The following is a 13,457-nucleotide window of genomic DNA, read 5'->3' as shown; positions in this document are numbered from 1 at the left end:
TTACAGAACAAACCAGCTAAATTTGTAGCTAGATCAGTATGAACAATACAGAGGAGCATTGAACTCTGCAGTACACTGTACATAGAAACATAGAAAACAGGTGCAGGAGTAGGCCAATGGACCTGCACCACTGGTCAATATGATCATGCTGATCATGCAGTTTCAGTAACCCATTCCCACTTTCTCTCCAGACCCCTTGATCCCTTTAGCCACAAAGGCCACGTCCAGCTCCCTCCTGAATATAATGAACTGGCCCTAACAGCTTCCTGTGGGAGAGAATTCCACAGATTCACAACTCTAATTTGAAGAAATTTTTCCTATCTCAGTCCTGAATGGCTTACCCCTTATTCTTAGATTGACACCCCTAGTTCTGGACTTCCCCAACATTGAGAACATTCTTCCCACATCTAGCCTGTCCAGTCCCTTCAGGATTTTATCTGTTTCTATGAGATCCCCCCTCATTCTTCTGGATTCCAGCAAAGGCAAGCCCAGTACGTCCAATCCTTGTTCACATGTCAGTCCTACCATCCCAGGAATTAGTCTGCTGAACCTTTGCTGGACTCCCTCAATAGCAAGAATGTTCTTCCTCCGACTAGGAGACCAAAACTGCACTCAATACTCAAGGTGTGGCCTCACTGAGGCCCCGTAAAACTGCAGCAAGACATCCCTACTCCTACACTCAAATCCTCTCACTATGAAGGCCAGTATGTCATTAGTTTTCCTCACTGCCTACTGCACCTGCATGCGAACCCAGGTCTCGTTGCACCTCATATTTTCCGAAACTGCCACCATTCAGTTAATAATCTGCCTTCCTGTTTTTGTGACCAAAGTGGATAATCTCTCATTTATCCACATCATATTGCATTTGACAGATGTTTACCCACTGAGCCAGCCAGTCCTAGTCATCCTGCAGCCTCTTAGCATCCTCCTCACAGCACACTCTGCCACCCAGCTTAGTGTCATCTGCAAATTTGGTGATATCGCATTCAATTCCTATGTCCAAATCGTTACCGCTAACTCAAATATCCAGTCATCAAAAACAGCCTTCAATCACTTCCTCCTAATGTTAAGTCAACTTTGAATCCAGTTTCCCAAAGAATCCTGAACCACATGGATTCTTGCCACCTTGTCCTATCATATAACACCCTGTCAAAAGCATTACTGAAGTCCATTTGGATGACACTAATAGCTGACTACCCCTACCCTCATTAAACTTAAAAGGGTGCAGAAAAGATTTACAAGGACGTTACAAGCGTTGGAGGATTTAAACTTTAGGGAGAGGCTAAATAGAATGGGATTATTTTCCCTGTAGTGTCCGAGGTTAAGGGGTGACTTTATAGAGGTTTATAAAATCATGAGGGGCATGAATAGTGTAACTAGTCAAGGTTTTTTTCCTAAGGTGGGGAATCCAAACTAGAGGGCATAGTTTTAAGGTGAGAGGTGCAACCTTTACATGCCCAGGCTGGTGTGTGTATGGAATGACTGCCAGAGATGTGGTGGAGACTGGTACAATTACAATATTTGAAAGGCATCTGGATGGGTACACGAATAGGAAGGGTTGAGAGGGATATGGCCCAAATGCTGGCAAATGTGACTCGGTCAGTTCAGGATATCTCACTGGCATGGAAAAATTGGACCAAAGAGTCTGGTTTCATACAGTACAACTCTGTGACTATCTACACACACAGTCACCTCAAAATGTTGAATCAAATTGTTAGACATGATCTCCCCAGACAAAGCCAGACAGACTATCCATAATTAATGTTTTTCCCTCCCCATGAAGGTTAATTCCGTCTCAGAATTTTTTCAAAATTTCTTCTACCGCTGATGTTAGACTCACTGACCTATACTTCTCTGGTTAATCCCTCCCGCCCTTCTTCACCATATAGCTGTCTTTCAGTCCTCTGGCACCTCTTTTGTGTTGATAGCTGCTAAGGTTAGGGACTCTGCAATCTCCTCCCTTGCCTCCCACCTGAGAGCAACCTGGGACACATCTCACTGGGCCTGACAATCTATCCAATTTTAACCATTAATATCACTTTTCCTTGGAGATAATTTATTCAATATTATCATAGTCCCATTTGTAGATTTCTGTAGCTACACCATTCTTATTCGTAGTGAATGTGGATGCAAATGTAGAGAATCCCCAAATGTCTGATGGCTCCGCACACACATTGCTATTTTGGTCTCTAATGGGCCCTAATCCTTCCCTGGTTATCTTTTTTGCCTCTAATATAAACTGTTTGGATTTTCCTCTGTTCTACCCACCTGTGTTCTTTCACGTCGCTGTTCACTAATTTCTATTTTGAGTAACTTCCTACATTTGAAATGTGCTTCTCAAGCTTCTGATATTTTCAGCCCTTGTGATAAACTATAAGTTCCCCTTACTAGTGTAGATTACCAAGAAGTTGCAGAACATGGCAATTTCCCAATAAAGCCACCCCCAAAGACATGAAGAGTGATCAAGTGATGTTGAACATTTCCAGCTAAACTCCCATCAACATCAACTTGCATTTATAGAGTGCATTTAACAAAGTTAAATGCCCAAGAAGCTTCATGAAAGTTGTCAAAGAGAAAAGTTTTAAGGTGTGTGTGTGTGTGTGTGTGTATGCGCACGCACGTATATACACATGTGCGCACTTACATCTCCAGTGTTTAGAGCCTTTACAACTGAAGGTACTCTGGAATGAAGCAAATCATACAATTCAGAAAGCCAGATGTTACAAGAATAGGGAGAAGTGAGGCCATGTAGTATTGTAAACAAGGAAGAGAATTCTCACATTTCCTCCCAATCTGTTAACACTGCAAGTTGGTACGGGTTGGAAAAGACCAAATGCAAATTAAGATCCAAGCATCAGAGATTTGAATTCTGGATGTAGGTTTCCTCGCTGAGCTGCAAGTTTGGTTTCAGACTTTTAGTCACCTTACTAAGTAACATCATCAGTGAGCCTCTGGATGAAGCTCTGGTGGCCCACTTTTTATTTATGTGTTTAGGGTTCTTTGGGTTGGTGATGTCATGCCATGATATCATTTCCTGCAGTGATGTCATTTTCTGTTTTTCTTCTCAGGGGGTGGTAAATGGGATCCAAGTCAATATGTTGTTGATAGAGTCATAGAGATGTACAGCACAGAAACAGACCCTTCGGTCCAACTCGTCCATGCCAACCAGATATTCCAACCCAATGTATTCCCACATGCCAGCACCCGGACATATCCCTCCAAACCCTTCCTGTTCATATACTCATCCAGTTGCCTTTTAAATGCTGCAATTGTACCAGCCTCCACCCTCCTCTGACAGTTCATTCCATACTCATATCATGCTGTGTGTGAAAAAGTTGCCCTTCGATCTCTTTTATATCTTTCCCTCTCACTCTAAACCTATATCTTCCAGTTCTGGACATCCCCACACCAGGGAAGAGACTTAGTCTATTTATCCTATCCATGTCCCTCTATAAGGTCACCCCTCAACCTCCGATGCTCCAAGGAAAGCATCCCCAGCCTATTCAACCTCTCCCTATAGCTCAAATCCTCCAACCCTGGCAACATCCTTTGTAAATCGTTTTTGAACCCTTTCAGGTTTCACAACATCCTTTCAATAGGAAGGAGACCAGAATTGCATGCAATATTCCAATGTCCTAGTGGCCTATATTCCAATATTCCAATGTCTTCTATAGCTGCAACGTGACCTCCCAACTCCTGTACTCAATGCTCTGACCAATAAAGGAAAGCACTCCAAACGCCTTCTTCACTATCCTATCTACCTGTGATCCACTTTCAAGGAGCTATGAACCTGCACTCCAAGGTTTATTTGTTCAGCAACCCTCCCGAGGACCTTACTATTAAATGTATAAGTCCCATTAAGATTTGCTTTCCCAAAATGCAGCACCTCGCATTTACCTAAATTAATCTCCATCTGCCACTTCTCAGCCCATTGGCCCATCAGATCAAGATTCTGTGGTAATCTGACGTAACCTTCTTCGCTGTCCACTACACCTCCAATTTTGGTGTCATCTGCAAACCTACTAACTCCACCAAGGACATGCAGGTCCTTGGACTCCTCCATCGCCAGACCATAGTAACACGACGGCTGGAGGAAGAGTGGCTCAACTTCCGCCTAGGAACCCTCCAACCACAAGGGATGAACTCAGATTTCTCCAGTTTCCTCATTTCCCCTCCCCCACCTTGTCTCAGTCAAATCCCTCAAACTCAGCACCGCCTTCCTAACCTGCAATCTTCTTCCTGACCTCTCCGCCCCCCACCACCCCCCCCACCCCCAGCCTATCACCCTCACCTTGACCTCCTTCCACCTATCGCATTTCCAATGCCACTCCCCCAAGTCCCTCTTCCCTACCTTTTATCTTAGCCTGCTGGACACACTTTCTTCATTCCTGAAGAAGGGCTCATGCCCGAAACGTCAATTCTCCTGCTCTTTGGATGCTGCCTAACCTGTTGCGCTTTTCCAGCAACACATTTTCAGCTCGGATCTCCAGCATCTGCAGTCCTCACTTTCTCCTATTCCGAATCAGTCCTTGCCTTTCCAAATACATGTACATCCTGTCCTTCAGGATTCCCTCCAACAACTTGCACACCACTGACATCAGGCTCACTGGTCTATAGTTCCCTGGCTTGTCCTTACCACGCTTCTTAAACAGTGGCACCTCATTAGCCAACTTCCGGTCTTCTGGCACCTCACCTGTGACTATCAATGATACAAATATCTCAGCAAGAGGCTCAGCAATCACTTCTCCAGCTTCCCACAGAGTTCTGGGGTATACCCAGGGGTGTTAAGTATTTAGATGGAGTACAGGTCCTGAGGATTTACCCACTTTTATGTGTTTCACGGTATCCAGCAATTCCTCCTCTGGAATATGGACATTTTGCAAGATGTCACCATCGATTTCCTCACATTCTATATCTTCCATGTCCTTTTCCACAGTAAATACTGATGCATAATACTCGTTTGGTATCTCCCCCATCTCCTGTAGCTCCACACAAAGGCCACCTTGCTGATCTTTGAGGGGCCCTATCCTCTCCCTAGTTACCCTTTTGTTCTTCATGTATTTGTAAAAATCTTTTGGATTCCCCTTAATTTTGTTTGCCAAAGTAATCGCATGTCCCCTTCTTGCCCTCCTGATTTCCCTCTTAATTATACCCCCACTGCCTTTATACTCATCTATGGATTCACTTGATCTACCCTGTCTATAATTTACTTATGCTTTCTTCTTTTTCTTAACCAAAAGCTCAATTTCTTTAGTCATCCAGCATTCCCTATACCTCCCAGCCTTTCCTTCCACCCTAACAGGAATATACTTTCTCTGGACTCTCGCCTCATTTCTGAAGGCTTCCCATTTTCCAGCCGCCTCTTTACCTGCAAGCATCTGCACCCAATCTGCTTTTGAAAGTTCTTGCCTAATACCATCAAAATTGGCCTTTCTCCAACTTAGAACTTCAACTTTTAGATCTGGTCTATCCTTTTCCATCACTATTTTAAAATGAATAGAATTATGGTCGCTGGCCCCAAAGTGCTCCCCCACTGACACCTCAGTCACCTGCCCTGCCTTATTTCCCAAGAGTAGGTCAAATTTTGCACATTTTCTTGTAGGTACGTCCACATATTGAATCAGAAAATTTTCTTGTACACACTTAACAAATTCCTCTCCATCTAAACACTTAACACTATGACAGTCCCAGTCTATGTTTGGAAAATTTAAATCCCCTACCATAACCACCCTATTATTCTTACAGATAGCTGAGATCTCTTTACGAATTTGTTTCTCAATTTCCCTCTTACTATTAGGGGCCTATAATAAAATCCCAAAAAGGTGATCATCCCTTTTTTATTTCTCAGTTCAACCCAAATAACTTCCCTGGATGTATTTCTGGGAATATCCTCCCTCAGCACAGCTGTAATGCTATCCCTTATCAAAAACACCACTCCCCCTCCTCTCTTGCCTCCCTTTCTATCCTTCCTGTAGCATTTGTATCTTGGAACATTAAGCTGCCAGTCCTGTCTATCCTTGAGCCACATTTCTGTAATTGCTATGATATCCCAGTCCCATGTTTGTAACCATGACCTGAGTTCATCTGCCTTCCCTGTTAGGCCTCTTGTCTTGATATAAATGCAGTTTAATTTATCAGTTGTGCCTTGTTCTCTGCTTTGTCCCTGTCTGCCCTGACGGACTCGCTTCTTTTCTCAACTGTACCAGTCTCAGATTGATCTCTTTCCTCACTATCTCCCTGAGTCCCCCCCTCCCCCACCTTACTAATTTAAATCCTCCCGAGCAGCTCGAGCAAATCTCCCTATCAGTATATTAGTCCCTTTCTAATTCAGGTGCAAACTGTCCTTCTTTTACAGGTCACTTATACCCCAGAAGAGATTTCAATGATACAAAAATGTGATTCCTTCTCCCATACACCAGCTCCTCGGCCATGCATTCATCTGCTCTATCCTCCTATTCCTGCCCTCACCAGCCCGTAGCACCAGGAATAATCCAGATATTACTACTCTCGAGGACCTCCTTTTTCAATTCCTGCTTAACTCTCTGTATTCTCCCTTCAGAATCTCATCCTTTTCCCTTCCTAGGTCATTGGTTCCAATGTGTACAAGGACCTCCTGCTGGCCCCTCTCCCCCTTGAGAACATTCTGCACCCTCTCTGAGACATCCTTGATTCTGGAACCAGGGAAGCAACACACCATTCTGAGTTTTTGCTGCTAGCCACAGAAACGTCTGTCTGTGCGTTGGACTAGAGAGTCCCTTAACACAATTGATTTCTTGGAACCCAATGTACCCCTCATTGTATTAGAGCTGGGCTCAATACCAGAAACTTGGCTGTTTGTGCTACATTTCCCTGAGAATCCATCACCCCCTATATTTTCCAAAACAGCATACTTGTTTGAAATGGGGGTAACCACAGAAGACTCCTGCACGAGCTGTCTACCTCTCTAACTTTTCCTGGAGTGAACCCATCTAAGTGACTGTATCTGAGACTTTCCCCCCTTCCTATAACAGCCATCCATCACATCCCCTTGCTCTTGTAATTCCTCACTGCCACTAATTGTCTCTCCAACCGATCCATCCGATCTGATAGTATTCACAACCAACAGCATTTATTGCAGATATAATCCTCAATAGCACGTAAATTCTCAATAAGCTCCCACATCCGACAAGAAGAGCATATCATTCTACTAAAGGCCGTTTTTGCTTCTTTCAATCTACAGACCCAGAAAAAGCACTGTCTTATTTCTCCACAAAACATTGCTCCGGGCTAACATAATACTAATGGCTTATATTTTTAAGTTTACTCAAGACACATTCTGAATAATGCATATAATCAAGAAAGAACCCAGTCTACTCACTACTGCAGACTTACTGTAAGGTCACACTTGGAATGCCATGCTTCTCGGAATTCTTGTACATGTCTCTGTTTGGCTTGTCTGAGGATAGATGTGTTGTCCCAATCGAAATGGTGTCCTTTCTCATCTATATGTAAAAATACTAATGAGAGTGGGTCAACTGGCTCAAAGGTGGAAGACAGAGGGTGGTGGTGGAGAGTTGTTTTTCAGACTGGAGGCCTGTGACCAGTGGAGTGCCACAAGGATCGGTGCTGGGTCCTCTACTTTTTGTCATTTACATAAATGATTTGGATGCGAGCATAAGAGGTACGGTTAGTAAATTTGCAGATGACACCAAAATTGGAAGTATAGTGGACAGCGAAGAGGGTTACTTCAGATTACACCAGGATCTTGACCAGATGGGCCAATGGGCTGAGAAGTGGCAGATGGAGTTTAATTCAAATAAATGCGAGGTGCTGCATTTTGGGAAAGCAAATCTTAGCAGGACTTATACACTTGATGGCACAGTCCTAGAGAGTGTTGCTGAACAAAGACACCTTGGAGTGCAGGTTCATAGCTCCTTGAAAGTGGAGTCGCAGGTAGATAGGAGAGTGAAGAAGGCATTTGGTATGATTTCCTTTATTGATCAGAGTATTGAGTACAAGAGTTGGGAGGTCATGTTGCGGCTGTACAGGACATGGGTTGGGCCACTGTTGCCTGCAATTCTGGTCTTCCTATCGGAAAGATGTTGTGAAACTTGAAAGGGTTCAGAAAAGATTTACAAGGATATTGCCAGGGTTGGAGGAATTGAGCTTTAGGGAGAGGCTGAACAGGCTGGGGCTGTTTTCCCTGGCGCATCAGAGGCTGAGCAGTGACCTTATAGAGGTTTACAAAATTATGAGGGGCATGGATAGGATAAATAGGCAAAGTCTTTTCCCTGGGGTCGGGGAGTCCAGAACGAGAGGGCATAGGTTTAGGCTGAAAGGGGAAAGATATAAAAGAGACCTAAGGGGCAATCTTTTCACACAGAGGGTGGCACGGGTATGGAATGAGCTGCCAGAGGAAGTGGTGGAGGCTGGTACAATTGCAACATATAAGAAGCATTTGGATGGGTATATGAATAGGAAGGGTTTGGAGGGATATGGGCCGGTGCTGGCAGGTGGGACTAGATTGGGTTGGGATATCTGGTCGGCATGGATGGGTAGGACCGAAGGGTCTGTTTCCATGCTGTACATCTCTATGACTATGACTTTATATCTTTTTGTGGCTAGTTGATGTTCATGTATCCTGCTGGCTAGTTTTCTGCCTATTTGTCCAATTAGTGTTTGTTACAGTTCTTGCAGGATATTTTGTAAATGACATTAGTTTTCGTTGTTTTCTGTATAGGGTCTTTCAAGTTCATTAGTTGCTGTTTTAGTGTGTTTGTGGGTTTGTGGGCTACCATAATGCCAAGAGTCTGAGTAGTTTGGCAGTCATTTCCGAGATGTCTTTGATGTAGAGGAGAGTGGCTAGGGTTTCCGGACGTGTTTTGTCTGCTTTTTTGAGTTTGTTGCTGAGAAATTGGATTGTGTTCGTTGGGTACCCGTTCTTTTTGAATACACAGTATAGGTGATTTTCCTCTGCTCTTCGTAGTTCCTCTGTGTTGCAGTGTGTTGTGGCTTGTTGAAATAATGTTCTAATGCAACTTCATTTGTGGATGGTGGGATGATTGCTTCTGTAGTTCAGTATTTGGTCCATATGTGTTGTTTTCTTGTAGATGCTGGTTTGAAGTTCCCCATTGGCTGTTCATTCTACTGCGACATCTAGGAATGGCAGTTTGTTGTTGTTTTCCTCTTTAGTGAATTTTATGCCAGTAAGGATATTATTGATGATCTTGAAGGTTTCCTCTAATTTGTTTCATTTAGTGATGACAAAGATGTCATCCATGTAGCAGACCCAAAGTTTGGATTGGATGGTTGGCAGAGCTGTTTGTTCAAGTCTCTGCATTACTGCCTCTGCTCAGAACCCTGATATCGGAGATCCTATGGGTGTTCCATTGGTTTGTCTGTCAGTTTTGATCTTGAAGGTGAAGTGGGTGGTAAGGCATAGGTCCACTAGCTGGACGATATTGTCTTTGCTGATGAAGTTGATGGTGTTTGTTGTATGTGTCTTTGGTTCTTCTAATAGCATAGTCAGTGTTTTCTTGGCCAGGTTGATGTTGATGGATTTAAACAGGGTTATTACATCAAAGGAGACTATTATTTCATCCTCTTCTATCTTGGTGTCTTTGATGGTCTTCAGGAATTCTCGGGTAGAATGAATGGAATGGCTTGAGTCTTCTACTAAGTGTTTTAGGCTTTGGTGTAGCACCTTGGCCGATCTGTAAGTTGGTGTTCCAGGAAGCGAAACTATGTGTCTGAGGGGAGCTCCTGGTTTGTAAATTTTAGGTAATCCGTAGAAGCGTGGTGTGTTGGATCCATCTGGTTTAATGTTTTGGAAATCGGTCTTTCTATTTCTCCGGATTTCTGAAGTTTTTGAGTAGGTCTGAGATTTGGTTCTTTAGTTGTGGGATTGGGTCTATCGCCACTTGTTGGTATCTGCAAGCAGTGAGTTCGCTTTCTAAATGTAAAGTCTTTGATTTAAAATGGCTGTCAAGTGTCCTTTGTCTTGTATATTTTTGGAGTCCTTCTAGTGCTTTCCTTTCTTGTGTACTGAGTGTGTTTCCTTCCTTTTTCCTGCTTAATGTTGATGCAACTGTCTGTCTGATGGTTTGCTAGGTTCCTTCTGTGAGTTTGTTGTCTTTCAGTCTTGTTTCTAATGCTGCTAAGAAGTCTTTCTTGTCCGCATCCTGGAAGTTGTAATTTAATAGAACATAGAACGATACAGCGCAGAACAGGCCCTTCGGCCCTCAATGTTGCGCCGACCTTTGAACTATTCTCAGCTCGTCACCCTACACTATCCCATCATCATCCATATGCTTATCCAAGGATTATTTAAATCTCCCTAATGTGACTGAGTTAACTACATTGGCAGATAGGGCATTCCACGCCCTCACCACTCTCTGATAATCCTCTTACTAAGATGGCTTTTTCAATGTCTGTTAAGGGTCAATCAGATAAGTTTTTTATCCATGCTTCTGTGTTGTTATTTTGTGTAGGTTTGTCCAGTTATGTTTTCATTTTCTGTGTCTGTTGCTGTCAAAAGGCTTGTTGTACTGTGTCTGTCCATTAATGGTCTATTGCATTAGTGAGTAAAGTTTTTTGGCGCAAAATTTCCCGGTTGTATTTACAAAGTCTGTCATGGGCATCATTAATCATCTCTCTAAGCATTCTGTGACCGTTTTGCTCTGCTATTCTTTTGGCCAGTGGGGTGTTAAGGGGAGATTTGTATATGACATCCATCCTAAGACAAACCAAACAGACACACGTGAGAATTCCTAGAAACATGGCATTCCAACCTGAACTGTACAAACAAACACATTGACTTGGATCCCAATTACCGCCCGTGAGAAAAACACAGGAAATGACATCACCACAGGAAATGACACCAACCCAAGGAAACCTAAACGCATCAATAAAAAGCGGGCCATACCACCAGTGCTTCATCCACAAGCTCACTGATGATGTCACCTAGCATGGTGTCAAAATGTCTGAAACCAAACCTTCCAGCTTAGTGAGCAAACTTACATCCAGAACCTCAACCTGAGCTGCAACTTTTCTCAAAACTCGCTAGAGTTTTGAATTGGCTAAAGTTTATAATGGAACTTAATTAGAACATCTGAGATTTTCAAAGTACATGAACTAGGAGAAAGTGAGGACTGCAGATGCTGGAAATCAGAGTCGAAGAGTGTGATGCTGGAAAAGCACAACAGGTCAGGCAGCATCCGAAGAGCAGGGGATGTTTCAGGCATAAGCCCTTCATCAGGACTGAGGTTTGTGGGCCAACCGGACTGAGAGATAAATGGGAGGGGGGTGTGGGGAGGTAGCTGGGAATGCGATGGGTAGATGAATGTGGGGATGATCGTGATGGGTAGGAGTACATAGATGGAAAGGAAGATGGGCAGGTAGGGCCATTCAAGAGGGCAGTGCCAAGTTGGCAGGTTGGGACTGGAATAAGGTGGGGGGAGGGGAAATGGGGAAACTGATGCAATCCATATTGATCCCATGTGGTTGAAGTGTCCCAAGACGGAAGATGAGATGTTCTTCCTCCAGGTGTTGGGTGGTAAGGATTTGGCAATAGTGGAGGCCCAGGACCTGCATGCACTTGGCGGATATGGAGGGGAAGTTAAAGTGTTCAGCTACAAGGCGGTGGGGTTGATTGGTGTGGGTGTCCCAGAGATGTTCTCTGAAACGATCCGCAAGTTGGCATCCTGTCTCCCCGATGTAGAGGAGACCACACGGGGTGCAACAGATACAGTGGATGATGTGTGTGCAAGTACAGATAAATTTCTGTGGATGTGGAAGGATCTTTTGTGGCCTTGGATGGAGGTGAAGGGGGAGATGCAAAGATGTCGTCTTCTTTGGGAAGTAGGTGGATGAAAATTGGAAAGAAACATAAATAAAAGCAGAAATAAAACCTGCAATACTGGGGACTTGAAGTGAAACCAGAAAATGCTTCGAAAGAGCTGCTGCATACTTCCATAACTGAAGTACATTGACGGATTTTCCAAAGTGACAGCTGAATTTTAGAGTATGTTTGACCACACAGTGTAATAATTTGCTAAATAATTTTGTTGCAGAGTGTGGTATCATGGCGTTTACTCATTCGTAATTTTCTGCATCTTGAAGCTGAGATGTCCAGTAAAGGCAAAAAATTGGGCATTAATAAAACAAAGTGAAGTGCTCCCTAAACCAGCACAATGTCCCTCCACCATCCTCCAAAAAGAACAATTGTATTAATAACTTAATTTTTCATGTTCACTTTTAACATTAACCTGCTGAATATTCTGTTATACTTCAGCTTCTAAACACTCTGAAGCTATGAGAGACTTAACTCTGAAGCTATTCTCAGAACACATTACACCTGATGGCAAGGTTAGTCAGTTTATTTTTCCTGAAAAAATAGTCTATATTTAATACTCACTATACATTGTTAAAGTAGTATTGAAATGTTCAACCTTAATCCTAGTTTTAGTAATACACTGTATACATTTAAAATATTAAGTGCCTACTTAGATTTCACTACAATATTTATGATAATTATTTCATGAATAACTTTAGCTTGACTTGAGATACAATTAGGAAATAAAATTTTCATTACCAAAATGTAATCTAAAATTGCAGAGTAACTGCAGCAAATTAATCAGTAACATTTTTTTTTCATTGTAGTTGGTAGATTACAAATCCATGGTGAACAGTCCAGTTTTTGATGATTACTGTGAACTTGCAACACAGCTACAACGCATGGATGTTGAAAGTCTCACGAGAAAGGAGAAGCTAGCTTTCTTCATCAACATATACAATGCATTAGTTATTCATGGAAATATTAAACATGGATCACCAAAAAACGTGTGGCAGAGATATAAAGTAAGATGTTGTTTCACGATGAATAACAACTTGCACATGTATTAGTGAGTGTTTCATAAAGAAGCCTCATGTCTGAGTATGGTTAGAGTGTGTGCCAGGGAGGGAGGTTTGGAGAGTTAAAGAGAACGTCAAGGCAATAGAGCAAGGTAACGATACAGGTGATCGTAACCAAAGTGTGCCAGGAAGTGAAAGATTATGCAAGCACAAAAGTCAACAAATAAGGTCAGAATAGGGAAATACAATAAAAAAAGTAGGAGGCTCTTTTTTCTGAATGCGGACACTTAAGATCAAACGTTAAAATTTTAAAACCTTGAACACATTTCAAATCACTTTCAGGTTTAATAGAGGCAAGCTGAAGAGCAATCAACCAACCCGCTCCTAGGAGACAGCTTGGCAGTTTAAATAATCTTAATGAGGCTGGTCGACTCTGATTAATGTGTTTTGCAGATTTAACTGTTGTGCAGGGTTTCTGAGGAGACCCCAAAGTGAAAGAGGTGAAAATGTCTTTATAGCATTGCTTGTGGGTTAGGACAAGAAAGATGTGTTCCCCCTGCCCTCAAATTAAAAAAAACCCTTCTCCAAACTCCCCCAGAATGAGGAATTTGCCAGACCCCACTGGC

At 42.8% G+C, this 13,457-nt stretch overlaps 1 protein-coding gene across 2 annotated transcripts in view; it reads left to right on the top strand.

Moving 5' to 3' along the window:
- zgc:152951 (uncharacterized protein LOC569013 homolog) overlaps positions 1–13,457 on the top strand; it is a 74,684-nt gene that overhangs the window by 44,570 nt on the left and 16,657 nt on the right. For both annotated transcript variants that reach the window (XM_060833712.1, XM_060833713.1), the window contains exons 7-8: positions 12,272–12,345; positions 12,640–12,837. In XM_060833712.1, coding sequence (XP_060689695.1) covers positions 12,272–12,345; positions 12,640–12,837 — 272 coding nt within the window. The remainder of the gene's footprint in view (positions 1–12,271; positions 12,346–12,639; positions 12,838–13,457) is intronic.

Source organism: Hemiscyllium ocellatum, chromosome 12 (assembly GCF_020745735.1).
Source record: "Hemiscyllium ocellatum isolate sHemOce1 chromosome 12, sHemOce1.pat.X.cur, whole genome shotgun sequence".
Taxonomy (NCBI): Eukaryota; Metazoa; Chordata; class Chondrichthyes; order Orectolobiformes; family Hemiscylliidae; genus Hemiscyllium; species Hemiscyllium ocellatum.
This window is presented reverse-complemented; position numbering and strand designations above follow the sequence as displayed.